The sequence below is a fragment of the Dinoponera quadriceps genome, unplaced genomic scaffold (genome assembly GCF_001313825.1).
Source record: "Dinoponera quadriceps isolate SergipeBrazil2010 unplaced genomic scaffold, ASM131382v1 scaffold1252, whole genome shotgun sequence".
Lineage (NCBI taxonomy): Eukaryota > Metazoa > Arthropoda > Insecta > Hymenoptera > Formicidae > Dinoponera > Dinoponera quadriceps.
Window position 1 is genome coordinate 18,204 of NW_014555363.1, and position 27,745 is coordinate 45,948.

Genomic DNA, 27,745 nt, shown 5'->3' on the forward strand with positions numbered 1-27,745 from the left:
GAGACGGTCGGGAGTAGAGACGCGCACATGGTGAAGGCTGAGAGGATGCGATGCCAGCACGTAGACGGCACGTCCTAGGGCTCGAGGTAGATCGCGAGTCTGTCACGGCGAACACGGGGAGTGACTCGCCAGCGCGACAATATCGTCACGATGACGACGCGAGCGGCGGACTATTGAGCGGGACCGTCTCGGGCAAACAATCGCGGAATACCAGTACGACGACAATGACGTCTCGCGACCGGACCAACGAGTTCGTCAACACGATCCGCTCGATGCAGAGCAGATCCGCCGCGCGGACCGCCGCCGTCGGCGCGACCATGCAGAATCCTCGTCGCGCGCGCCAGTTGCAGAGCTACTCCAACTTCATGATGACAGCCAAGAACATCGGCAAAAATATCGCCAGTACTTACACCAAGCTGGAGAAGCTTGCTCTGTGTGAGTGTAGTCCGAATGTTGTATCAATCACCGACTGAGCTTGGCTCGCTCGTTTGCGACAGCTTGTATGTAAAGTTGTCCACAAACCACTGATCTCTATTTTTCTCGCGATGGAATTTGCACTGTTTTTTTTTTTGCTACTTGAGACAACAGGATTCTTGTGTGGAAGAATGATGAACATAATAGAGAGATGCTAGAATCCTTATGCTTATGTAAAGGCTGTAAGAAATATGTACCAATTAGTGTTGTGTGTTGCAGTGGCCAAAAAGAAGTCTATATTTAATGACAGACAAATGGAGATTGAGGAGCTCACTAATATCATAAAAACGGACCTGAAAAGCTTGAATATTCAAATTGGGAAGCTACAAGAGCTGGGAAAATCCCAGAGAGAGGGCTTCGGACATTCTCAGAGCCATCACATCGCTTCGCATTCTTCCTCGATTGTGATGGCACTGCAATCAAAGCTGGCGAATATGTCCACTAATTTCAAAAACGTCTTAGAAGTACGATCTGAGGTATGTGTTTTAAAACATATCTAAAGTATTTTTCTCTCTTTTTTTTAGAAATTATCGTTATGCAAGATACTTCAGCATAATATTAATTAACCTATATTTTCTCAAAGATAAGGAAAATATACGGTATAACATTATATGGTTATGTAGGTCGTCGTACATATTTTTAATCTCTTTTATCGAGCTTCACTAATATCTCATTGAAGGAACTATAAAACTATAAATATTGTAAAGAATAATGGTAATGAGTACAATATCTTGGATCCTAGTAATAAATAAACAAATTGTTGGATACAGAATATGAGAGAGGAGCAAAGCAGAAGACAGCAATTTACTCAAGGCTCTCTATCGACAATGCTCCCTCCGAGTGTGGTCTCAGGGAGACAGGGTTCTCTGTTACTACAGGAAGAGGCAAACAATGCAGTCGCGATAGACTTGGAACCAGCAATGAATCGTCAATTAATGCAGCAAGCTATGCAAGATGATACTGTAAGTGGTTTAATGATGATACTGGTTGTATCTGTAACTGAAATAATTCACAACGTAGAATAACAAATGCATGAATTTGACTTTTTAAAGGATGCCTACGTTCAGTCGAGAGCTGAAACTATGCAGAATATAGAATCCACCATAGTCGAATTAGGTGGCATTTTCCAACAATTGGCGCATATGGTACAAGAACAAGAAGAAATGGTGGAAAGGTAAAAAAAAGTATACTCAACGTAAAAGAAAACGAATTGTTTAAAGGAATTTCTGATTTCTCTCATATTGAGACTTCAGGAAAGCAAAATTCTAATTAAAAAAATATATTAAATTACAGGATAGATAGCAACATAGAGGATACTGAGTTGAATGTGGAAGCTGCACACACTGAAATTTTGAGGTACTTTCAGTCTGTGACAAACAATAGGTGGCTGATGATAAAAATATTCGCGATATTGATATTTTTCTTCATATTTTTCGTAGTGTTTTTGGCATAACACTATCGTGGCAATTATTTATGTTTATAATATTACTTTTTATCATCCATATCTCCGCGCTATTTGTGATAATAAGAAACAATTGCGAAACAAAACGGCGATTTTTACAAAGTTATGACACAAATGTGGTAATGTAAACTAAACGAGAAGGATTCCGTGCATTCCTTATCCTTTTTCCCTGGATTGTGAATATTGTAAGTATTAATTAAGATTCCTAATCTTTCGCAACAAATGTCCTTGTTTGATTACGTCAGAAGCGAGAAAACGCACGCCAAGAATTCTTGCGTTCATATAAATCAAAAGATACAATCGCAAGGTGACATTTGTGATTGATTCAGCACGCATGTCAATTTGTCCGAACACTTTTACTCGGTATATTTAATACTACAACCGTTCACTACACAAACACTTAGTGAGCTTTTGCATTCGTGATTGAGATATTCTTTTAGATCTAAAAATATACTCCAATCAGATGCGAGAGCTTAATGAACAACTGTGGTACTGAATCATTTAACAAATAGTTGCAAAATTAACATTGGTATGAGAAAGGATATTAAGAAAGAAGGTTCCACGTTAAGTTAATTTTGTGACTATTGATTGTTCGAGTAAAAGAATAATGTTCGGAGAATTTTACAAGTGTGCCAAATCGATCGCAAGTGTCATTTTGTAGGTACATCTTTTTATTTGAACGTATAACGTAGGAATGGTACGCGCTTTCTCACTTCTGAGATTCATCAGACAATGATGGTTGCAGCAAGGGAACAGGAGTCTTAAAAGCGGCATTACTTGTACATCGCGACTTGCTGAAAATATAAGATGTATAAAAACGAGATATTTCTATTAGATAAATGAATATATAATTTTCATGTTCGGGGACAAATACAATTTTACAAATAATTTAAGCGAATAACGTTTTACAACGAATATAAGCATTAAAAAAAATGGTTGTTGTCTTTTTTACCGTTTGCATCGTTACAATTTATACGTATGAATTAAGTATATCTTCAACTTAAAATTCAATTACTTTTCACTATAATTTACAAGTTTTTTTCTTAAGCTGAAGTATAATTAATTTTATTAATCTTAATAACATAACTCCAATCACACAAATTATTATAATTTATTTCAGTTCTTAAAGCTATATGTGACAACATTTTGCATTTACGTAACATCGATTATAACAACTTTGTTACAATGTTATATCTAGTAGTATAAATGCAGCTAAAAATTGCCTTTTACGATTACTGAACTACCGTCAGAAAATGATTACACAATCAATTTTTCAATCTAAACATTTGTCATGTTTGCAAGTCGTCAAACAATGGCATTTAATTCCACGTGATAAATATTCATGATCTTTTACTGTTGCGAATGGCATAAGAAGATATATGAAGAATCACATTCGTCTATTTGCGGCAATATGACGAAGTCGATAGTATTGTAATTGGTACGCAATATTAAATGTTTTGATTACTTGCAAGAATGAAAGGCATCACACAAATATTTATGCAGCTATATTCATCGTGTCTTATTTGCCATCGACAGATTAATCTGCAAACATGCTTTTTCTGCTATTGATATGCAATTTTTGCTACTAGAATTTCCAATAATTTCTAGTAACTTTTATATTCGGCCAACAACTCTGTCCGAAATTTATCGTGGATACAAGGTTTAAAGAAAAAATACGACTTGATGGTGTGCAGGTAGAACGAATGAATCTGGATAAAAAGTCAATATATATTTATACATATATGTATATACGGTGATACATATACATATATACATACATACACATATATGTGCTAAAATATATTTACTTTTCCTATTGACGGAAACGTCAATCCGACGCATACATATTACGTTCAAGATACATACAGAAAGAGAAGGGGAGAGAGAGAGAGAGAGAGAAAGAGGAAAAAATATATTCTCATACCATGGTTATGAGACAAGATTTCTCCCTTACCCTGGCTACATAATAGTATTACATATATAGCCCCGCCGTTGAGCACGAGATATCATCATCTGATGCGTCTGCGTACTACGGTCAAAATACATATATTAGGCATCGTCTGTCCTTTCCTTCAGATGGATGGCTCTCTCTTATAGGCAACGTGGGTTTGAGTCTCAGCTGAATGATAAGTCGGTACTGACTTTTGCACACATACGTCCTTTATACTGGTGATTCGTAAAAGCCATTCCACCATAAGATTGTACGTCACTGTCAGGAGAGATATTGAGGAGAGTACTTATATATCACAGGTAGCGAGAAATACATACAGGATGTAATTTAATTTTGCCACGTGATTAATAATTTACCACCTTGTTCGTGGAATAATCAGGATAACCTCTTGAGGAGTGACTAATGAGAATTTATTCCTTCTTTGCAGATCAGACTTTGTGGCCGGATCCTTTTTATAGCAGCTTCTTGGTTACTATTATTTATTGTTTCAATAGTGAAACATGATATCTCTTGTTAAAGAGGAAGACAAGGTTCTTGTGGTATTTGGAGATGAAATATGCATTGATGATACTGTGGATTTTGTTGCTGCCATTGGAAAACATATCGGAGATCTTGGCAAATTACTAACTACGACTTTGTCGAATCTGAAAAAAAGTAAGCTCTTTTCTGTGAGCTGTTGTATGAAATAATAGCTACAAAATTTTTGCAATACTTGTTATGTGAAACTATGAACAAAACACATCTACGTCTTTCTTATTATTTCAGAAAATTACAGTGCCTCTACTCTTAATGTCGCTGTTGCTATTTTGAAACAACCATGCGCAAATGATGAATTTCTTGCGGAGACTTTAAGGATTTTGAAACCTGATGGTTTCTTCGTCATCTATGAACCACTAAAAATAACTAAACAGACAGATGCAATACTTACATATCCTGAAAGAATATCTAGACTAAAGCTTTCTGGTTTTAAAGTAAAAGATACAGAACGGGAGAGCTTAGATGCAGATATAGAAAATAAGGATCTCTTGAAGAAAGTATATAATAACATAGAAGATATCTGCAAAGTTATAGCGAATAAACCTCCATTCGAGGTAAGCTGATTTCCTTATGTATTCGTACAATTTGTTTAAGTATATATATATAATTAATATATATAATTAATAACATCTGAGAGACGTCTTTCTTCTTGCTCACTTAGGTAGGTTCTAGCGTTCCACTAAATTTTGCTAAGGGAAATACTTCATCTGCAAAAAAGGAGAATGCTGTATGGACATTGGATAATCTTGTAGATGAAGATTTGATAGATGAGGATGAACTTTTAGATGAGGCAGATTTAATAAAGCCGGATGCATCATCATTAAAAGGTGAGTTTAAATATTTTTATTTCATATCAATAGACAAGGAGAATTTGTGCAAATCTATACAAATTACATAAAATTTTGCCATTTTACAGTCTGTAGCACAACTGGCAAACGAAAGGCATGCAAGAACTGTTCATGCGGACTTGCGGAAGAATTAAGTGGTAAAGCATCACAGGAAACCACTGTTAAATCCTCTTGTGGAAATGTAAGTTTTATTTTACTGTCACTGTCTTGGCTGATATTCACATACATTAGATAACTGTTCAATTATATTCCGGATATAGACTAAATTTCTAGAATAAGAGTTTTCCTAGGTAATAATTCAGTAAATTAGAAGAGAAACATTTTATGACCCTTAAAGTATTAGTTAATTAATGTTCTTAGTACATATACAGTACACATTATGTTGAAGTGTTTGCAAATTTTAAAATTTCTACATGTAAAAGTAAAGGAACCTCTATTAATAATATTAACTTTTATTATTTTTGTAGTGTTACCTTGGAGATGCGTTCAGATGCGCCAGTTGTCCTTATCTTGGGATGCCTGCCTTTAAACCTGGCGAGAAAGTAATTTTGCCGGAGACACAGTTAAGCGTTGATTCTTGAACAGTGCTCTTTTTCCGATGATGAATTTATCGATTATAGATATTTATCGTTTATAGATTACATTATGATTCGCACAATAGTAAATTGCATTTTGATTTGTATGAATGACAGTAAATTGCAATTATATTTTTATTTACACAAGTAACGATTACTCGCGGTTTTCAGTACGTGATATATATCGTTTTATTAATTTCACTTTAAAAGTACTTTCCTCTAGTATGTAAGACGATATAGTAATTATTGTCCTTTAAATAAATGGTACTTAATTTATTGTTTCTGCTCCAATTCTTTATATTGTCTTCTCCAACGATGAGATAAATTACAACACATTGGTAATAAGAGATGATCCGTTTTATTTCACTTTTATCTGTATACAATAGCAACCAGCATATTATAACCATTGCAAAAGGATGCAAAATATGCAGTACGTTACCGAAATCGCGTTAGACATGTCTTGGATCGTTCGACCGCATGATCGAACGATTTAAGCATAATCTCAACAACAATAAAATTTAAGATTAATTTTATCCTGAAAATGTATTATCTTTAAGAAAGATATATAATCATCGAATATTCAAAACAATTGATCTGTGTTACGGGATAACGCAGATCAATCTGGAAAAAAATGCAGCGTATTTTAACTATTTCCACGAATTACATATAACGTAAGATATAGTTAAGAATATGCAATTGAGCCTGAATCTAAACACAATTCAGATTATCAATCAATAATTTGAGAATGCGCTATATATGACGAAAAATTTCTCGAGAAAATTTTGAAAGCTCGATTTACAATAACACAACGTGTTCAGACGTATTGCATATTGTGCATCGTTGTAGTATTTATATCTTAGGAATATAACCCTTTCACCATAAATCCACTATCCCATCTCTGGGGATGAGTGTGCGGGAGAGGGCTATTTTCCAAACACAAATATTTTTTATGATACGTGTGTGTATACATATATATATATATATATATAATATGTATATATATATATACATATAATTATATAATTTTATACATATATATATAGCTCGGCAAATATCGCAAACGTTTAGTACAAAATTATATACGTTAGATTTAAAAACCAAAGAGACGATGACGATTTAAGTAGTATCTATCGTATACAGGAACAAAAAAGTATCGTCATGTATATTGCGAATGATTTGTTTGTCACGACGACAGGAACATTCTTCCGTATTATAAAGAATAACGTAAACCTCATAAACATATAATCAATGAACAACATGGTAATTATCGGTTTGCTTCCCTGCGCGACATGAGATTAAAATTAAGTAATAAATTTCTCTCTCTCTCTCTCTCTCTTACTGTGGTGCCATTTTTCCATACAACATTGCAACTGATCAAACCCATCGACTCAACGTATGACAATTCTCGCAAACCAATAATTGTACTATGTTCTCTCCGCTACGATTAAAAACAACTTTGGTGTACATAAAAATTATATACGCGTTAACTGCTAACTGCATTAAGATTGGTTCAAATGTATGTACGGTTGAGGGAAATAAAGTTTACGATCGTTCATCTGAACGCGTTCACTGCCACGCTGGTCTCCATGGATTGTCTCCGGAGTAAGTACATACTTTTACCGATGTGTATATTTGTCAGTTGGTCTCATCAGCTCCCTATTGGGCCGCATATCCAGCTCGTTAGCTGTAATTAGTGCTTTATGCGCGAATCGACGAGATGATGCGGCACAATCGTGAACCCGGTCGCTCCCTATGGCAGTCAACGTGTTAAGGACAGCTTGAACTGAAATCGATTTCACACCGCGCCATCCATCTCGCCCGCGGTGGACCGTCGTGATTCGAACGTGACACTTTTACCAGTGAAATTGGTGGGGTTCGAGAAATAAAATTGGCGGATAATCCTCGCGCTTTCGCAACGGAGTAAAAAAGTTCGGAAGAGAAACAGAAGACTGAAAAATCTCCCTCCCCGCCCAGGGTCAGAGGATCGTGAACAATCTGATCGGTGGATCGCCGCGAAGGATCACCGTGCGCGGAAGTGGCGATCCTCGAGATTAGAATCCTGTTTGGAAACCAGCAGTGTGGAACATCGATTACTGATTGTACATAAATAATACACGGTAAGTACGTAGATACGTCGGAAAGTCGTCGCAAAGGTGCGCGGATTGTCGCGCTTCTTGTTTGCGTTCAGCGCGACTTGTCGCTCCGGTGAACGAGATATCTAAGATCCGACAGTGCGGATCGCGCACATTGTAACTCTGAACGTTCGGCAATGTTTCCCTACTTTGTTTAGCATACACCTCATGATAGCATGTACATATGTTATACAAGGCGTGCCGCTTGTCATCGCGAGCACCTACCGGCTATCTCTCTCCGTCGCTCTCGACGAATGCGGAGAAATGTCTGAAGAAGATTAGCTGCCGATTCGAGATCATTTGTATCTATTAAGGTGAAACTGCCGCTTGATTTCCGTCACGGCCGTCGAGCGACCAGTGTCGAGAGATACGCAGGGTGTTCGCGATGCGACGCGGGACAGGATGATGTATAGAGTGATATACAAAGTGTGATATAGGGTGAGGCGTTTAAAACGGATGAAATAGAGCTGTGCGAGTCTCGAACAGACTTGGTTCGAAACGGCCCTGGTCCTCGCACGTTATGAGGACGTTACGCGTAAGTAGGCAGTCCGTTTGAAACGCCTCATCCTGTACACACACACACATATATATATATATATATATATATATATATATTTGTGTATTGTACTCGGTGTGATCAAATGTATCAATGATAGAGAATGGTGGTACGGGAATACGAAGCGAACTCGTTAAGGCCCGTGTTTCTAGTTATGTAATTTTACGAATCCACAGTGTCTGTGTGTGTGTGCGTCGTCACTTGAAACTCTCGTCTCACGAGGGGGTCAAGCGACGAATGCGGGCCTAAGAATGGAATCAAAAGCGCGCTGATCGAGATACGAGACTTGGCGCGATCGAGAAGCAAGATCGAGCTCGTCGTGATCGGAGAATTACCGGATTATGACTTGCGCGATTAATGACCACGTTTACCTAAGACCGGTCTTTATTAGTAACATCCGTAATCTGCGTTTACACGAACAGAATGAGGACCGAATCGATCGTTTCCGCTGTTACAACCGTCGATGTTACATGTCGTACGAACAATTACGTCTTAACTATCACTGCAGCTGCATTCCGATATTCGCTGCCATATTGAAAATCTGTAGTATACGTGAACAAGAACTGTAGGTTTTCAGTATCGGTGGTGAACATTGGAACGTAGCCCATACGACACGTGCAGCACTAGCAAGTCGCAATGTCGAGAATGATCAAATCGATTTTCCGCCAGTGCGAACGTAGATCTGCGTTACGGGTGTTACCAAGACGATTTCAGGCTATCGTATAGATGTAGTTTATGATAATGAAACCAATGATAATTCCATATCTATGTGCACTGTAAAGTCCGTTGACGGTTGACTCAGTCGACAGTGTTATATACGAGAACGGAAACTATTTGTCACCGTCGCGATCTAAATTTCTTCAGGAATGTACTCAACGGTACTTTGAGCAACGATTAGAATTACCGCTTAAGGCAACTTTTGCGCACCCCGTGACCGCGATCGCCACACGTTTTCCTTTTTATCCTTTACTTCTTGCTCTCTCTTTCTCTCTCTCTCTCTCTCTCTGTCGTTCTCACTCCAAATTGTTTCAGCACGAGTGAGAGTTCCCTTCAACCAACACAGCGATTCTATGTTAAGAGAAATGAACGGGACGAGATGAATATATATAAGGAAGCTTCTGGGAGAAATTTTTCCACGTCAGAGAGCTTGTAGTGTGTTGTTGTTCGATAGCTACTTCTACGTGATGGAAAGATTTCTAAGCACCGCGCACGCGTTCCCTTTCGCTTGTTACATCCGTAGAACATTAGATCAGGCGCCGGAGAAGAAGCTATATATTATAAATTGTTCGTTTCTTTTTCAGTCCTCGGTACTGCTGTTTTCTCGGCGCGGTCATCTTGATTAGCGATATTGGAAATATGAGAAAATGACACGCTCATAATTCTTGCAAAATACATTGAAAGTAAAAAGATATTTCTTCAGAACGTCCCACAAATTTGCCTAATTACCGATCGCAAGTGTTATTTTGCTAACGTATTTGTTTTATCATTTCATGTATTTTGACCGTGAATTTTCTCGCTTTCGACTTTATCGATCAAAATGGCCGTGGCGAGGGATCAGTAGCGTTAATACCGGCAGTCTTCGGATTCGTAAACATTTCAGCACCAATCATTTCAAAATTCTCATTAAAAAAGTCTCAACGTTCTCTCATTCGTTAAAATAATCGATACAATTAATAGAATATATGTGCGCTCATGGGCAGAATAGTCGCATATCCGTGGAATTTCGAAACATATTTCGCATCCAATGGAAAAATGTGTCTCCCTGCAAATTACTAAAAAACAAATTCTCTTATTAGACACAGAATGCGCTGCGAAATTCATCGGAAACAGTGTTACAACTATTCTGCCCATGACTTTCTACGTGCATGCACTTGACTGAACGTTTCAAAATGCTAAAACTTCTAAAATCGAAGCTAAAAGTTGAAGAGATGCGTTTTTGCTTTCAAGGTATAAAGATATATATCTTCTCGACACGGCGATACGATATCGAAAGTTCGGAACGTTGCATTGTCACATATCTCGTAATTTGCTAGGCTCACAATTTCGCGAAATTCTCTAAACCGATTCAACTGTGTCATCGTTATACATTTAATGGAACTTTCGAGAAAGTTCACAGGTATCGCATATGACAATTTTTTAATTATAAATAATTCTAATTTTGATATCGTAATACTTTATAATCACAATTATATATTATTATAAGAGAATTTATAATAATATATACTGCGATTAGAAATGATTCGCGCTCTTAAATTGTAATCGCGCGCTCGAAAACTTCAACGATTGTCACAAGGTTCATGCCGCGACAATGACGTAAATTACAGCCGACGGACGTAATGCAAATTTACGAAAGCGTTTCGTAAGTACGGCCAAAAAATCCTCGGCTCGGCTTTGTGCGGCGTCGAGAGCGAGCGAAAGGAATCGCGCATCCAGCGGTCCCTTGAGAAAACGCAAAAGCACTTGGCGCGTCGTATCGCTGAAAAATATTGACGTCCAACGGGCGTCCAACGAAATCGCACGATAAAGATTTAATATGACTACTAATTAATTACTGGTTCTATTAACACAGCCCTACTTATATGACATAATATGAAACAGGACTTCCTAAGAAGAGGCTTTGGCTTCCTTTCTCGTGACGGAGCGAAAGTAATCGTCGTCGACACGGCGGCGCGTGTCCGAAATAACGCGCGGCTACTTTCGAACTCCGGATGGAGAAGTAACTATGGGTAGAATCCGCCGCAGTACATACACAGAGAGGTCGGAGGATCCCGCGAGTACTAGTTCCGCGAGTGGCTCGCGGCGGTGCCGCGGAGTCCGCAGAATTTTCGCCATTTCATACGACGAGAGATTAGCTTGTGCTAGCACGAATTCCCCTCCATGTTATCCAACAAGGAATTCTTCTCCTCTTTTTTCGAGCTATTGCTCCTCGGCACCATGGTGCACAATTTCGGTTCGAAACACGGCTGCAAAAGAAACATCGTACCGTTATCCACCGTTGCGGGAATGGTCGTCCCGCAAAATCGGCCGAATCGAATTTAGAGAGAGAAAAAACAAAGGCGAGGACGAAAAGCGCTGTTGTCGTGCGATTAAGCGTGCGGAGGGAGATTGCGAGTTCCAATTTCACTGACCGTTAAATGAGAAACGTCGGCGACGAGACGGAGAAGCCTTGGCATTAATTCGAAACGTTGACATTGCGATTGTTCGGGGGATCTAGCGCGAGCGCATTAACGATGTTCGTAAAGCTGTCAAAGATAGGCTGATCCAACCTTTGCCTTCTTTAATTGCCCGAGATAACGACTCGACCGACTCGCGACTCCACTTTTTTCCCTTCGCCCCCTCCCGCACCGGCCGGCAGATTGCATTTAACGGTCTCGCAAAAGTATTTTCGTCCGGCCGATCGCGCGTCAGATCGGTAATAATGATTTCACAAAACTGTTGAGTGTTAAAATTATCGTGCCGAAAATAAACTTACGTTGAATTTGATTCACACTGACCATGCCTAGCCGAACGCGCTCTCGCGATTAACCGCGATTAATCATCAAGCGCCACCGGAGAAAAACAACGTACAAGAAGCGATAACATTTAATAAGCGATGTTTGCAAAAATCCGCTGCAAATAGTGATGTTATGCGCGACATGTAGGCGCACTAAGCAACCCACGTGTCGATCGTGCGAGATTGCGCAACGTCGTCGTGCGTATTAATGCGTTTTGATTAATCGTGCGAATAATGCGCGCACCTCGTGTTAAAGAGATATTTAATAAAGAATATGAATAGGGATATTTATATATATATAATATTGGCGCAATACTGACAGGAGAGCCATCACTTGGAAACGAGCTAGGTGATGCAATCATTGGGTTACCAATAACGAGTTTCTCTTTTTCCAAGGCTAATACATGCGAGTAACTTAAAAGAGTCTTAAATGTTTTTTTTAAAGAGCGTCTCGCAGGAGTACGAGGTAATTGGGTGAACTTATCGCGAGCACTCGCAAGCACACAAAACCCAAGCGATGGTCCCGTATGAGAGAGCACAGTCTCGAGAAACGTTCCCATGTGTGTAGGAAAACAACACGACGCATTGATCGCGTTTTTCGATTTGAGATTAACGTGTCGTGAGATAACGCTCGAGTGTTAGTTAAACCAATGAAGCTCCTCTTAATAATTAACTACGCAAATAATTATATAAAAGCCACCTGAGGCGATCTACAATTCCCGGATTTCATGATTTCTCTCGTACACTGTGTAATACGAAGGAATTTTGAAAATGCACAGAAAACATATGTGTGTGTATATGTACAGGGTGTTTTCAGTACGATGGTGTAACACACGATGATGTAACGCACGATTTTTAGAACCTTTCCGATAGAAAAAATTGAAAGATGAATATTCACCCGTTAAATGCGAATTTGCAATAAAATAATCGGGAAAAATTTTATAAAAATCAAAGCCACCTTGAATTTTTTAAATGACACTGTGCAATTTTTCCATACTATTGTATTTTGCAAATTTCACATTAAATATCGATAAAAGCGACAAGTCCCGATAGTACGTTGAATTCATCTTAACACATTGTTGATCGGTCACGAGTTAACTCGTGTCTTCCTGCTCAAGTGTTGCTGACCAGCCACGAGTAAACTCGTGATCGATGCAAGGTACATTTGCGCGATCGAAACAAGATACATTTGTAAAACCTGGGTGTACCATTACACGTAGGTGATTGCTACACCGTTTATCATACCAAAAAGAAATATTAAAAGTTAAATATTAAATAAAATTTATTGAAGTTTATTTATATTGTTTCACCTCCACATCCAATTACGAAATAATAGCCGATGACATGAGATAAATTCTAAATAAAATTGCCGGTCAACAATGTGTCCAAAAAGTACTAGGAACTTTGGTTTAAAATTGATTTTTAAATAAAAATGTTATGATAATTATTAAAAAACAATTTTTTTAATATTACCTGAAATGCATCCTATTTTACGATTTTTAAAAAATTCGTACAAATTTATTTTCAAATAAAAAAAGTTATGATAATTATTAAAAAAACATAATTTTTTTCAATAATACCTAAAATGCGTCCTATTTTACAATTTCTGAAAGTTTGACAAACATTGCTTCATCAATAAAAATATTATGACGATTTTAGTAACATGCAAGTTTGCCCAAAAACGTGCGGTCCCAGGTGTATGTCTTACAGATTTCTTAGCGGTCTGCAATGTGATAAAGTCCTCTATAATATTATGAAAAAAAATTCATGGTGCCACTTGGAAAATTCAAGATGATCTTAATTTTGTTTACGAAAAAAAAATTATATTTCAACTATTTTGTAGCAAGATATAACTTGTATGAAATTAGATGAATATTCACCTTTCAACTTTTTTAAACTGCCGGAAACGTTCCAAAAATCGTGGATCGTTACGTTGAACACCCTGTATACAGCATATCTGAACTCGACCGACAAACTTACAAGACAGATTCGACATTGAAAAATAAATAGAAAAATTTTAATAAACATATGTTTACACAAGCTTGGTGTTTCAGATATAGCCTTCAGAACGCGACAATAATAAAAAAAAATGCGTCGCGATAAACAGATTAAGAATGCAGATACACAACACTTTGTTGCTTGTTTTTGAAGATAATATCTATCAATTCTGATATTTTTTAAATATAACCGAAAAATCATTTATTGAGACGTTGGTATATTATTACCGTTTGTACAAGTGAAAATGCCATTGATAAGGGAAAAGCAGACATTTTGAGTAATTTTTACGACAGTATGTGTCTAGTTACTGATTTATAAAACACGATTTAATGAATAAAATATATTCTTTTAACTAAGATTGTAGCAGCTATATCTCAGAAACTAAGCATGTGTAGGTATATATTTACTAAAACTTTTGCTTATTTTTTTATGTAGAATCTATCGTGTAAGTTTGTCGGTGGAGTTCAGATACACCCTGTACATATGTTTAATACTACGCATATGCAATTTTACATACATGTGCAATTTTGTAAATGTATATACATATGTCATACATTTTACAAAATGTATATATAAATACGTAATTTTACAAATGAGAGGAATCATTCGTCGAGCACGATTCTTTTGATTTAAAACTTTCGAATATTCCGTCCGATGTGATAAATCGCTTGAAGTAGACTTGAGTGTGAAAAATAAGGCAGTAAAACGTCATGATTTCACTCAAAAACGAGGGTCGCTGACCTCGAGTGATTTGCCGTTGTCTCTTTTTATGGAAACGCTGACAAGCGACGGGACAAGACGACACACGCTATCAATGCCGTGCGATGTTATTTAGTGTGCGATATTTCACTCACAGTTTCGCAGATATTCATATTGCAGCAATTCTCTATGGTAATTTCGCACTGATTGTCCGGTATCTGCGGCCGGGACGTAAGGGGTGTTACACCCACGAAGCGCCTCTTCACGCGCGGTTTCTTTCGCAGTATGCCCACATAACAGGTGACCCCGCCGAAAAACAAGAGCGCTACGGTGGCGAGGACGAGGAATATCAGCAGCAGCTTTCTGTACTCCACGTTGTCGCTGAGCTTGACCATCCTCTGGGCCGTTTGCGCGTCGTCCTGCGTGCACCTGTTAATTCAAGATCGATATCGGTGTGTTATCGCATATATGCATAAAGCACGTCTCTCCAAAATCGCTCTGATCCACCGGAGAGAACTCGTCTCGCGAGCTTGGGAGCTTTAGAATCGATACTTCGGAGATACGTGTGCGAACGCACGGGAAAACTTGATTTTTCGCCGACGAGTTCGCGCTTGACGAAGATTGTTTTGACGAAGACTGTTTTGATGAAGAGTGTTTTGAACTTTGCTTGACGGTTATCTTTCAATTACCCGACCGAAGATTGTTGCGTTGTTAGATATTAGATACGAATTGTGCTGGATAAGCAATCTCTCGGTACTTTAACCGCGAAATCACGCGTGTCGTCTATGCGCGCCTGTACCTGCAGGATGTCACGTTGACGTTCGACGATTCGGCGACGTCGTTCGCGCAGTAGATCGCGCAGATCTCCGCGATGTCTTCCGCCTCTTCGCATCGAGTCCCCGTGGAATATTTACAGCTACAATACGGCTCTCCACCTCGGACGGAACATTCGCCATCACGGAGGCAGTATCCGTCGCAGGCGTCCCTCTCGCACCGAGCACCGCTAAATGTGCCCGGACACTCGCACTCGGGAAGCCCGCGATGATTTGTGGTACATTCACCACGAAGGCAGTAGTTATGACAGAGAGAGATCTCGCAAAAGGTTCCGTTGAACCTGGAAGGATTACGCGAGTCATTAATTGAACCATCAGTCGGAAATGTAATCTGACCGATATCTTGGCTGTCGGATCCCCCCGCGTAACGGAGAGTTCAGTTTTACGTCAATTTTATGTCGTGAGTTTACGTCTACGCAATATTTACTAATTATTGCGTTAATGTAAAAGTTCGTTCCATTTCTAATCCAAATGTATATATAATATTTATTTATTTTTAAACACGATCAATTAAGTATGCGCCGTTTTGTTCGATGATCATCTCTCTCCGGTAGCTGAATGATCCCGCAGTCGTAGATCGCGTTCTGGGATTTCTGAGTAAAGAAACTCGTGAAATAAATGGAGAACAAAAACGAGCGCATTTCTTAATAAACCCGATCAAATATTAGCGAAATATATCATGACTATTGGTTTCTGGACATCATACAAACTTCCCGAATGACTCACCCTGGTTTACATCGACACGTGCCGTCCGTTTTATTCAGATGGCCGTCGTTTAGGCAGTATATGGAGCTCTCGGTGGTCAATTCCGATTCCTCCGTGCTGGTGGTCAAGTTGTTGAATGTCTCGTTCGTCAATCGTTGGACAGGCTTCGCGATGTTCATCCGTCTCTTCGTCATCGCCGCGATCGCCGTGCAGTTGATCTTGCCGACGTTGTCGCGCGTGACGATGCCGGCCGGATCGGCGTCCCGCTTGGACTCGTAGTAGGACTTGAACTTAGTTGGATAGTCGCCCTCCTTGGCGTTCTTCGGCATGCTCCAGATCGCGTTATGCACCCAATCGGACCAGTACACCGAATCGCTGTCCACGGCGAGGTAGACCGGCTGCTGACGTTTGTTGTGGACCAACAACTCCCGCTTGCTGCCGTCCAGATTGCTGCGTTCGATCTTGAAATGGATCCCTTCGCCATCGTCGGCCCAGTACAGCTTCTGTTCTGTGTGGTCTATCGTCACTGACAGCGGTTCGTACAGGTTTTCGTTGATGACGATCGTTCGATTGCTCCCGTCGAGATTGGAACGCTCGATACTGGGGCTCGATTTGTTACTGTTCGCCCAGTATATGTGGCTGAAAAAAATCGCAGGGATGTTACCGTCCATTCTTCGACTTCTCTCACGTATGTGACAGAGATTAAAGAAGAGAGAGAAAGAGATGCACAGACATTTATTTTTAACGCGCATCGGTGAAAATGACTGAAGAGATCTTCCCTCTCGAGAGATCAATTATTCCCAAATAAAACCCGCGCTTCTCAATTATCTTTTCGGGAGCGTTTTCGAAGAATCTTCTCTTTCATAGGATATATTTTTTCTTTGTAACACAAAGTGAACGGTAGAGACATTCCAGTAGAGACACCTTTCCTGAGGTCGCTTTAGTTATATCTTAATTTGTCCTTTTTTTTTCAAAGCATCAGTATGTACGCTGACAATACGAGCGCGGGCGAGCGGCAAACAACTAATCCACGTTGACATCAATTTCCGTTCAGCGTTTTTTTTTTCACATTCCGAGTTAGTCTCATATGTCACGTGTAGATGCCGATAGTTTTACTTTTTATTACGCTATCTTATTTATAGTGCAACCGCGCGATCAAAGTTGCATTTTGCCAAACCGGTCTTGCAAATACGACGAAGTAAAGAAACACACGCACAAATGTAACAAATGAGATAAAAAAACAAAGATATACGCCCTCAATTCCGAGAAATCTCTCCATGATTCTTGTCACAATTTTCAACGATTTCTGTTTATATATTTATTCTTTCACCGTCGTTTATGCCATTTTATCGTTGTCGATTAAATTTCCCAGTTTCGAACAGTTTGACCTTTTTTAAACCGTATGAACGGATGAGAGAGATGAGAGAAGGAATCTCTCTCTCTCTCTCTCTCTCTCTCTCTCTCCCTCTGTCTCCTCCCCCTGTGACGTCGCAAGTAGGAAATCATAAATGGCACACCTGTTACACACGTCGAGAGCGATGCCACGCGGATTGCGGCCGGTGAGGTTGTGCAGAACGACAGGGTCGCCCGGTTCACCGTTCACCGGCACGTGCATCTTCGCGATGGTCTCCCTCAAAGCGTCCGCCCAGAACAAAGTGCGCGACGACGCGTCGAAGACGATCCCTATGACGTGCGTACCGTTCTCTTCTGCGTACACGTCACAACGGTTGTGTAACGATAACATTTTTCATAACGTTATATGAGATTTTAAATAATGCATGTTTATCTCGATCTCGCCTTCCGCGCGAGAAAAAGTATGCGAAGGGAAGGACACGCGTAAGATGAAGTTTTATCGTTGATGCGTAAGCAATGTTCCGGTGATGACATTCTAACACTTCTCTTTCCCTTCGGAAAAAAGACGAATTCTTGTCTAGAATTACCGTTAACTCCATGTACTACAAATAGCTTTTCGGCTATGAAACCAGTTTAGTTGAGTTTAAAAGGATATATTGCTCATTAGTGCCATATTTTCAGTGGCATATCAAGGGGACTACATTTTGTATTTATCAAACAAAATTACGTTTCTATATATTTATTTCACTATCTAAATGAATATTAATTTCAAAAGAAATAGAGGTAAGCAAATATACACAATATTACTAATACGAAAACATTATTTTTTATTTTTCTTATTAATGCTATATTTATGCATCAATTGATCTAATAAAGCACAGATAACAGAAAGAGATATATGAGTGTTTAATAAGTGTTTAAATATATGCATATTGTGTGTGTGTGTATGTGTGTTTCGAGTATCACTATAAATTATGCTGCTATATTTTCAAAACAAAATGATCAATTATTCTGAAATGTGTATATAATGTCTACATATTAGCTTTTAATATCATGAAAATTTTTCAAAATCTTATTTTTAATTTAGAAGAAGGAACGCTTATAAAAAGTATCAATTTTAGTTACAAATATCTCAGTTCTCGAATAGTCTTTTTTTTTTAATTACGAATTTTCAATGAGTTCAATAATATATATATATATAGTGCAAGTTTCATCGAATTTTTATCAAACTCAATTTATTTTACAACCTCCTTTAAAGTAGAATAACTTTTGATCCGGGCTCTGTCAAACTTTTGGTGTCACTTTTAAATTCAATGTAGATCGAGAATTTGTAATTTTTTCATAATTTTAAATTATGGGCAGATCTTTAAGCTGACGCGCAAGATATGTCCGGGTTTTGCGAGCTCACTTCATCAAGCAAAAGCACCTTCGTTAACGATAAACTTGGAGTCTTGCGAAATTTCCTGACCCCGTGATTCGGGATCTATTATTTCCTTTCTTCCTTAATTATTACACTTTTTTTCATAACAGAATTTCTCAATCGATGAGTACGCGGAGAAATTTAACAAATGCGAGAAATCGTGCGTGGGAAATTTTATATCTAATTTAATGCGTACGAGAAAAACCGCAGTTTTAAACGAAGAACACTCGGTTACCATTTTTTGTTTATCTTTCAAAACCTCCTTTTAATTGTTACAAATCATTAATACATAAAGATGGTGTTATATTGTTTCTAATTAATAATTAAATCTAGAATGTTGAGTGTGTAACCGAAGCACAAAGAAGTCGTTGAAATATTCATAAACTAAGTCTGTTTGCTAAAGAAATTGCGAATTCCTTCGGATGCTTTACAAGATATACACCGACTGACGTCGCTGGATTTTTTATAATAATCTAAGAATTAATTTACACGTTCTCAGATTACTCACTCTTGAGCAACGGGGTCGATGTAAAGTTCTTGTTGGTGAGATCGTTGCTGAATATGGAAACGTTGTTTCTCGTATCGGACAAGTACATTGTTCGAGTGGTGTCGTCGTACGTTACCCCGGTCAAGGCGACAGCTTCCCCAATGTTGGCCTGACCCGTGAGCGTTTTGTTTTGGGCGAAAAAGTCGATTTCGCTGCCGATGACCACAGCTAAGTCTGTAAAAGGTAGGGCAATGAGAAATCGGCTGTTCAAATTTCACGGTTATCTTCGTAAAATAGACGCGAGAGATTCGTGGAAAGAGCATCGACGCTAATCTAATCTGCAAAACTTGTTTCCGAACTTTTATCTACGGTTAATCGGAAAGCGTTATCCGTATCGTAATTTCCGATTCGTAACGATTTTGATTACATCATACAGCCACGTGCATGTATTTTTAGCTCGAGATTATTATTGATAAAATAATACATAATACATAAGTACATCCATTTATTTACCTATCTATCTATAAAAAATATGTTCAATCGCGCCGATGGAATCTTTGCGGCAACGGCAACGGAGAGACTACGGTCACGCGGAGCGACACTTGAGAGTCCGTTGCGCTTTCCGCGATATTTAGATATCAATCTATTCATTGAATAATCATCAGAATAAATATAGATTAATTGTTCGTAAATGAACTTTTATACTTTACAAAATCGCATTTTGCAGATGAAGAGGACGCATTGTGAGTTTCATTCGTTTCGTCAAATGCCGGATTTAATCGGCTTCGAATCGAAGACTCAAGAGATCACGAAGTCTCGATTGGAACAAAGTTTTAGTGATTTATTATACCATAACGTCCGATATGAAATTTAATTCCTAACGAAGTGCGCAAACATGAGAAAGTTCGAAGAATAATTCGAGACAGAGATGTGAAGAAACAAGGTAAAAAACGATGAATGAACTAAACGCATTCTTCAGTTGCGATTAGGCTTAATGAATAATTCCCGTTTCTATCATCATAATTTAAATTTAATCGACGATCAACTCAACGATCAATCACGTTAATTAGTTCATAGGCCAGTAAGATCGGTCAATTCCGTTGAGTTAATCGTCGATTAAATTTAAACTGACAGAAACGGACATAAGACAAGAGTTAAGAAAAGACGGCGATAATTGAATTAGATGTTTTTCAAATTTGCTTTTTTCCTGTGTCTCCCGTGTGTTCGCTCGGTGAGATATCTCAGCTGCCACGTGTTTGTCTTCCAAACGGAACGCAACCTTGCTGCATTACAAAGCACATTTACGGTTCTGCCGATCTGCGAGCGAGGTTATAACGTATAATCGTGCGATCGTTTGACGTACGCATGAGTATCGCGGAAATTTCTTGGGGAAATACGAGGCAAGATATTTACATGCGAATTATCGCACGATCTAATAAATTGGTGCGCGTAATAAAATCAGCCTTCGGATTATCTGCTAATTGAATTTTTTCTTCCCCCTCTCCTTCCCCCCCTCCCCTCTCTCTTTTTCGTCCCCAAAACAGACTGACCTAGCTGGACAAGCGGGAAAGTTCGCAGCTCGCGATGCACGATCGGTTATCGCGAGACTGGGATCGAACATTCTAGCGGTCTCCCGAGCAACTTCCCTCCCTCCTTTTTCTCTCTTGCCGTTGAATAATTTATTTATCGAGTCGCGAGTAGGACAGAGATAGTGAGAGAGAGAGAGAGAGAGAGAGAGAGAGAAGTGCGTTCGCGACAGTCGAAATAATCTACGAAAGGACACAACACTTTTGCAAATCGTTAGTATTGGTTCGTTAATGTCGTGTCCCGCTCATCCGTCCTTCCTCTACCAACATGCGCTCTACATTTAAAATAAAGCTGAAGCGCGCGGAAGAGAACGCGCATACGCACCGAAAGGGAAAATAAAAAACGAAAGTAGAACAAGTAGTTATGCCGGAAAAAGGAGAACCAAAAAGAAATAGTCGATTTTAGTTGCACTTAGACCCGTGTTAATAGTATTGGAAACTTCCAACATGAGATATTCAGATACTGAATTTAAAATAAGATTGGGGTTTTTTTATATTTGAGTCATATATATATATATATATATATACACGTTACGTTTTTACAAGCGTAATATTCAGCTGAAAAACCCGCATGAAATTTTAAATTTTAATCTGAAACTTGTCTCAAGTGAGATATTCAGATTTGAATTGCGAGTTAGATCTGAATTTTATAGTTGAATCGCGGTTACAAATGTATAATATCACAAATATATCCTGAAACTAATCGAAAAACTTAGAACTAACTCTAAATTCAGATCCGAGTATCTTATGGGGGGAAAGTTTCAAATAATGACTATTAATACGAGTCTTAGGCCGATACTCATATTCGTATCTTATGTATAAGACCGTCTTAAGTTTCAAACCATCAACCTTCAGATGATGTACGGATGATCGTTTCATTAGCTACGAATCATCTGAAGATGGACGTAAAATGATGTTAAATATAAAATCTGACTATGAATACTAGGCTTTAGAAACGTGAAAATAATATTTCCGACTGTTGTTAAGCTACAGACAGCCAAAGAGATCCGTTTGTCTTTCTGTTCTTGACAAGCGGCGCGTACTCATATATTATTATGTATCCTGAAACATTGTAAACATCGGCCGATCCCTACGATTAGCGTACAGCTTCCTTCGCGAACGTCCGTATCATTTGTTCGATCAGCGAAATGGAACGCGGCTATCGTTAAAGACTCCACTGGATTATCTACTGCGTGTTAATATTATTAGCAGGCTTCGCGTTTCAGGAACGAGTTAGCGAGGCGAGGAGCGACGAGCGTATCGTCGTCAAACGATTGCGTCCTCGTCATCGAGAGCATCGGGGGAAGTGTCGCGCGACTTTTTCTTTTATTTTTTTCGGGAATTATCGCGCATTGCCCAACGACGTAATTGATATCTGCGCGACTATGTGTTTCCCGTTTGCCGAAAGCGCTGGGAAGGCCTTTTTGCGCGCAAGTATGATCGCGGATACGCGCGAAAACGTTTTCGCGCGCGAATCGCCAGTTGAGCCAAGGCAAATTTATGAAAATTAAGCTTACTCGCTCGCTCGTTTGCGTTTTCACGGCGTCGTCGATTTATTCAAATACGCCGACCTTTCTACCTGACGTCATCGCATATGATTCCTTATCGCTCCTGCCTATTATTTCTGGACATTAAGACTCTTGATTGCTGTGATTCATGAAGTTCCGTTCCTTTCCGATGTAATGTGACGATGTTTATAATGATCTAACTCTTCTCTTACGACATCCAGGCAAAATGATGGGGAATGTCAATATTATGATCAATTTTTCTATATTTTTGATAACCCCCCCCCCCCGCTATCTCTCTTTTTCGCGTTCGCTCGCTCTCCTCGGCAGACGAAAACGTGCGTAGGGACAAAAGTAGCCATATCAACTTTCTAATACTAAGGTATTCATCACATTGAAATTCACGAAATAGCTTTATATGTTGCGTTAATAATTTATCCACTGTGCCCGGTGATGCGCGACGCGCTGTGTAAAGATCAGAATTTTCAGATTGTGTAATAAATCGCCGCACGCGCGTGCGTCTCTGGTAGAGTTCTTCCCCACGATTACATAATATTATTATTTATATTATCATGACGACTTGATGCTTTTTCACGATCTTTGACTACTTAGCTCTTCCGGGTGCGAAGTGGCGACAGCATTCGACGACCGTCTATTCGTCCATTGCGCGCATCGATTGTATTCCCGTTATTCGGCTGCGCGTTAATAACGCGTAACGAAACGAAATCGTCGGATTTTTCTTCGGCGCCTCCTCGATCGATCTCCCCGCGGTCCGTCCGAGTCGCGCGCGTTCTCCCGTGCCGGAAATAAATCGGACGAATCAGAAGCGGCTCAAGGTACGGCCCCGCGACTTCCTGCTGCACCTATCGCCAGGTGAGCGAGATAAGGTCACGCACGATCGGCGAGATAGGCTCGCGGCGAAAAAGCGCGCGACCTTAAACGTGACCGCCAAAACCGCCTCCGGGCGCGAATTTCGGCGGCCTCCGACGCAAACGCGGAAACGTACCCGTCTCGCCCGTCGATCTCGCGAGCGTCGCGATCCGCCCGCTCTCGTTTCTCATTGAAGTTTGCGCGCGCGTGTGTGTGTATGCGCGCAGCCACCCACGTCTATGCATGCATGCACACAGGCGCGAGAACGGCCGGTCGTCACCCTAGGGCCGCTTGACATTCGTTACGTAAACAGGTGTAAGGACGTGCAATAATAATTCGCGACACGATCGGCGGTGTCGATCGGCGCGATCGGGCGCCGATCGTCGCGACGTTTCATTCAGCTTTCGGCTTTGCCGTTTCGGTGCGGCGCGCGAAAAAGCAGTACGCGAAAAGTGGCGTACGTGACGAGCGGCCGCGGGTGAATGGAGTCGGCGCTGGCGCACCGACACACGCGCGCCCGCACGCACCGACGGCCACACGGACATGGCGCGGCGCGCTGGTGTGCGCGTCGACATACGACCCCCGCGCGTAACCGCGAATCCCGGTGTGATCGGCCGCCGAACCGGTGTCGACGTGTCACAGAAAATCATCGCGAATCCGATCTTTCTCGCCGTTGCCGACGGTTCATTCATTAATAACTCACCCCAGGATCTGGCATACATCGGGACCACGAGGGTGCATAGCAGGAGAAGGCTCAGCAGAGGTGCCCGCGACGTCTCACTGGAGATCATGACTGACGATCATTTGACATTCGCGCGGCCGAGTTAAGGAGAGATGCGGCCGATGTGACACCGTGATGAACTACGGGAACCCTCTCTCTCTCTCTCTCTCTCTATTTCTTTCTCGCTTGCTCTCCTTCGGGACCGCGCGGGACTGAGAATCGACACGTTCTCACGCCGCGGCGGCAGTGCGCGAACTGAAGTCGCGCGCGCGCCGCGCTTCGCGACGTGCCGTGGCGGTGGCGCCACACTGGCGTAGGCGTCGGTGGCCGGCGGCAGCTGATTCTGTCATTTCGGATTTGCTCAACTCCGATGCCGCTTCTATTCTCGAGAATTCACCTATATGCTTTTCATGACTCGGAAAACATTCCGGTCTCTCCCATTTTTCCGCGGATTTTCCGGTCATCCATTTTCTCCGCACACTAAACAACTGGGATTTGATAATAAGTATTAAAATTCGATGAATATTTGCCGACCAAATATCTGATTACTGCAACCAAATAATTTAGTTCTGCACATTGAATATACATTATACGGAATTGCAATACTATGTATAGAACTAATTTATTTTGTTACAATAATCGAATATTTGGTCGGCAAATATTCGCCAAATTTTAGCACTTATTACCAAATTTCTTTTTCAGCGCGGGCAAAGAAAGTGCGACAGGTTTTAATCAAACACACGTGATCTTTTCTAAATGAATTTTTTTACTCTTGGACCAGAAATCGAGCATATGAAAAATTTGAAAAAAATCGGTTCTTTTCCGAACTTCAAAACTATAAAACTGACAAATAGCACTCTGCTTTCAGTTTCACATAAAGTAAATTTTTGTAAAAATTAATAATTCGCACTCGTTTTAATGTCTTTGTTGTTTAATGTTGTGCAGAAGGAAACGAAGATTTATATTTCATACACACACACTTTCTCTCTCTCTCTTCCTCTCTCTCTCTCTCTCTCTCTCTTTGAAACGTTCTATCTTCTCTCGATCCGTTCATATTTACATCAGGTTGGGTCGTACAATCGAACCATAGAGGAGAGTGCGAGTTATAATTACGTTTATCGCCGCGTCGCGCTCCGAATCAGGCGAATTGTTCGCGACGGATCGTGTAAGGTCACTCTGTTTATTTTCCGTAAGGTCATGCGTTTTAATCGCTAATTGCTACCACCGCGCGTGCGATTTATTAAGCTTAATTAAATATATCCGCGCGCGTTATACGTATATATTAATGCCGTCGCAATCTGTCGTGTACGGACTGATCTTAATACAGAAAGAGGCGGTTATCTTCCGGCTACGTGAAATAATAAGTCTCCACTTGGGATCTCTATTTAAGCGAGCATGTGGCATCGTAAATAGGTGTAGTATGCGAAGACGCGTGTTCTCAGCGCGCGATATGCACCGTAGAATATAGACGTCACCTGCGGCCTATTTACTGTTCTTGAGTTTTATCAGCGAGCCCGTCTACCTTCTGACATTTCATGCGTCAGCAGATTTCGAGAATCATCTCGAGATTGTTGCGCGCGATCGATCGGCTACGCCAATGCGTGGGCGATGTGGAATCGCGTGCCCCCGCTCGCGGCTCGTGGCCGACACGCGCCAATTTTCTTCTTCGCTCGTCCATTTAAACGTCCCGAGTCCTCACTTCTCGGCCCTTCCCATTTTATCCGGAAGCGTAGTGCGAATGCATGAGCTTCCTCGCAGATCTCGCGATCAAATCGGCATGTTTCGCGCGCGCGTCCGTTTCTCGCCACTGATTGAGGCGAGCTGTCGTGGAAAGGAAATTTCTCACCACCGTGCGAGAATCGGGAAAGAACGGCCTGTTCATTTAGTTGAATTGGCTGCATCGGCTTCAGAAGTTTACATACGCATTGCGTACGAAGCGTACGCACGAGATTTTCACGCTTCAGGGTGCACAAATTTCTCGTACTTGTGCAACCAGTTCAGTTGAAGAGAACAGACCATACGTCTCTGTCGTTTGATTTTTCGTGACAGCTCTTTAAGCATGAAGAGAGACGGACGATTTGTTTTTTTATTTAGTCGATCGGCGTGAATGATTATTGTGCGATACGAATAATCCCATGTAGCATAAATGTTCAAAAAACATTATAGAAATGTTCGAATATCCTTGGTACGTTTCTAAGATGTCTTTTGAACATTTGTTTTGTACGGGATCAAGTCGAGAAATACGTAAAAAGAAAGTAAATTGAAAGCTTCGCATTGCGAAATTTACGCGAACGATAGGAACTGCAGCAACGGTTGAGAAGTGAAAAATTACCTTAAGTTATAAAAGCTTGCAATTGAGAGTTCAAATTTCTTAAAATTAGCGACGATTTCTAGTTTGCTTATCTCTCGCGTCGCGACCGCGACGTTGCAAATCGACAACCGCACTCGGTTATTTCTCGCGACAGCTTTCAAACGCGACTTATCACATGAAGCTTGAAATTACCTGCTGCAAGCTACTGCGAGACACATTGTTGAAATCCACCGTTGATAAGCGAGTACTCGTAGTATCATTATTGGAGCACGCTGTACTATCGACGCATGGTTAACATTCCGTGCCGTTGCTTCTTGCAGAATTTCGCGTTTTTTGAAATCCCGCGTTTACGCCAACCGTCCAAGGACCCTAGAAAACCTGAAGGCCAACATTCGGGAAGAAACGGCCAACATACCCGTCGCTATGCTCGAAAGAATAATGACAAACGCCAGAATTCGGTTTACCCAGTGTATAGACAATGGGGGGCGTCACCTTTTGGATATGATTTTCAAAACCATGTAAAATAAAACTTTAGATGTACATTATAAAAAAAAAATAAAAAAATATGTGCCTCATAAAATGCATTTTATTGAATTTTGAAAAAAGGAAGTTACGCTGCCGCACCCTGTACCAACATTATTTGTCACAGTGGATATACTGACTATAATTATGCGCATAAAGGTTTTCGCGTCTACATTCAAAAAAGAAGTACATCATGATTGAATTTGGTTTATTTCTACACAATTCTCTCTTCTTTCAACAAATCTTTTACATGGTTGATAAGTATCTTGATATCTCTTAAATATAATAACATGATAATCCTGATTAGCGTGATAAAACAATAAACAATAGCGAAATCTATACTACTTTATAAACTACACTACTACTGCTACTACTACTACTACTACAAGGGAGAAATTTCTCTGCTATCACGCATAGATATACAAAGTATCTAAAAATCAACTGACAGAATAAAGAGATTCTTATTTCTATGTGATATTATTTTTGTTTGGTCAGAAGTATATTGCTAAGAATAAAGTCAGTGCTCTGTGTAAGTGCTATATAATATAGAATGATATTTTTTATATTTTTGGGCGAGTTATTTCGAAAATATGTCTAAGACATGTTCGGACATTCCTTTGTAGTTCTTTAATGATTACGGCAATCAATCTTGATTTAATTGTATATAATATGTATCGTAATTCATAGCATTATTAAATAGCTATGTT

The 27,745-nt window shown here is 40.0% G+C and overlaps 3 protein-coding genes across 3 annotated transcripts; 2 read left to right on the forward strand and 1 right to left on the reverse strand.

Annotated features, from left to right (window-relative positions):
• Positions 1 to 50: 50 nt before the first annotated feature.
• On the forward strand, positions 51 to 2,793 carry LOC106744006 (syntaxin-5). Its single transcript, XM_014618384.1, has 5 exons — positions 51 to 435; positions 694 to 950; positions 1,245 to 1,436; positions 1,527 to 1,648; positions 1,768 to 2,793. The coding sequence occupies exons 1-5, from the start codon at positions 51 to 53 to the stop codon at positions 1,925 to 1,927; spliced, it is 1,116 nt and encodes a 371-aa protein (XP_014473870.1). The 3' UTR covers positions 1,928 to 2,793.
• Positions 2,794 to 4,013: 1,220 nt separating this feature from the next.
• Positions 4,014 to 6,126, forward strand: LOC106744022 (anamorsin homolog). The gene is made up of 6 exons (XM_014618415.1): positions 4,014 to 4,186; positions 4,315 to 4,541; positions 4,653 to 4,978; positions 5,086 to 5,251; positions 5,341 to 5,453; positions 5,740 to 6,126. The coding sequence occupies exons 2-6, from the start codon at positions 4,388 to 4,390 to the stop codon at positions 5,851 to 5,853; spliced, it is 873 nt and encodes a 290-aa protein (XP_014473901.1). The 5' UTR covers positions 4,014 to 4,186; positions 4,315 to 4,387; the 3' UTR covers positions 5,854 to 6,126.
• Positions 6,127 to 6,186: 60 nt separating this feature from the next.
• Positions 6,187 to 24,452, reverse strand: LOC106744021 (protein cueball). The gene is made up of 7 exons (XM_014618414.1): positions 24,188 to 24,452; positions 19,545 to 19,757; positions 17,781 to 17,970; positions 16,285 to 16,902; positions 15,525 to 15,839; positions 14,881 to 15,154; positions 6,187 to 11,498 (listed from the first exon to the last, which is right to left on the reverse strand). The coding sequence occupies exons 1-7, from the start codon at positions 24,273 to 24,275 to the stop codon at positions 11,394 to 11,396; spliced, it is 1,803 nt and encodes a 600-aa protein (XP_014473900.1). The 5' UTR covers positions 24,276 to 24,452; the 3' UTR covers positions 6,187 to 11,393.
• Between the last annotated feature and the right edge of the window lie 3,293 nt (positions 24,453 to 27,745).

Bases quoted from the DNA above. Each gene is read 5' to 3' on its own strand.
- LOC106744006 (XM_014618384.1), top strand. From the start codon at position 51: ATGCCAGCACGTAGACGGCACGTCCTAGGGCTCGAGGTAGATCGCGAG. The intron at 951-1,244 runs GTATGTGTTTTA...TGTTGGATACAG, and splicing joins TCTTAGAAGTACGATCTGAG to AATATGAGAGAGGAGCAAAG. The intron at 1,437-1,526 runs GTAAGTGGTTTA...GACTTTTTAAAG, and splicing joins AAGCTATGCAAGATGATACT to GATGCCTACGTTCAGTCGAG.
- LOC106744022 (XM_014618415.1), top strand. From the start codon at position 4,388: ATGATATCTCTTGTTAAAGAGGAAGACAAGGTTCTTGTGGTATTTGGA. The intron at 4,979-5,085 runs GTAAGCTGATTT...TTGCTCACTTAG, and splicing joins CGAATAAACCTCCATTCGAG to GTAGGTTCTAGCGTTCCACT. The intron at 5,252-5,340 runs GTGAGTTTAAAT...GCCATTTTACAG, and splicing joins GGATGCATCATCATTAAAAG to TCTGTAGCACAACTGGCAAA.
- LOC106744021 (XM_014618414.1), bottom strand. From the start codon at position 24,275: ATGATCTCCAGTGAGACGTCGCGGGCACCTCTGCTGAGCCTTCTCCTG. The intron at 17,971-19,544 runs GTGAGTAATCTG...ACGTGTACGCAG, and splicing joins ATCGACCCCGTTGCTCAAGA to AAGAGAACGGTACGCACGTC. The intron at 15,840-16,284 runs GTGAGTCATTCG...TAATCCTTCCAG, and splicing joins ACGTGTCGATGTAAACCAGG to GTTCAACGGAACCTTTTGCG.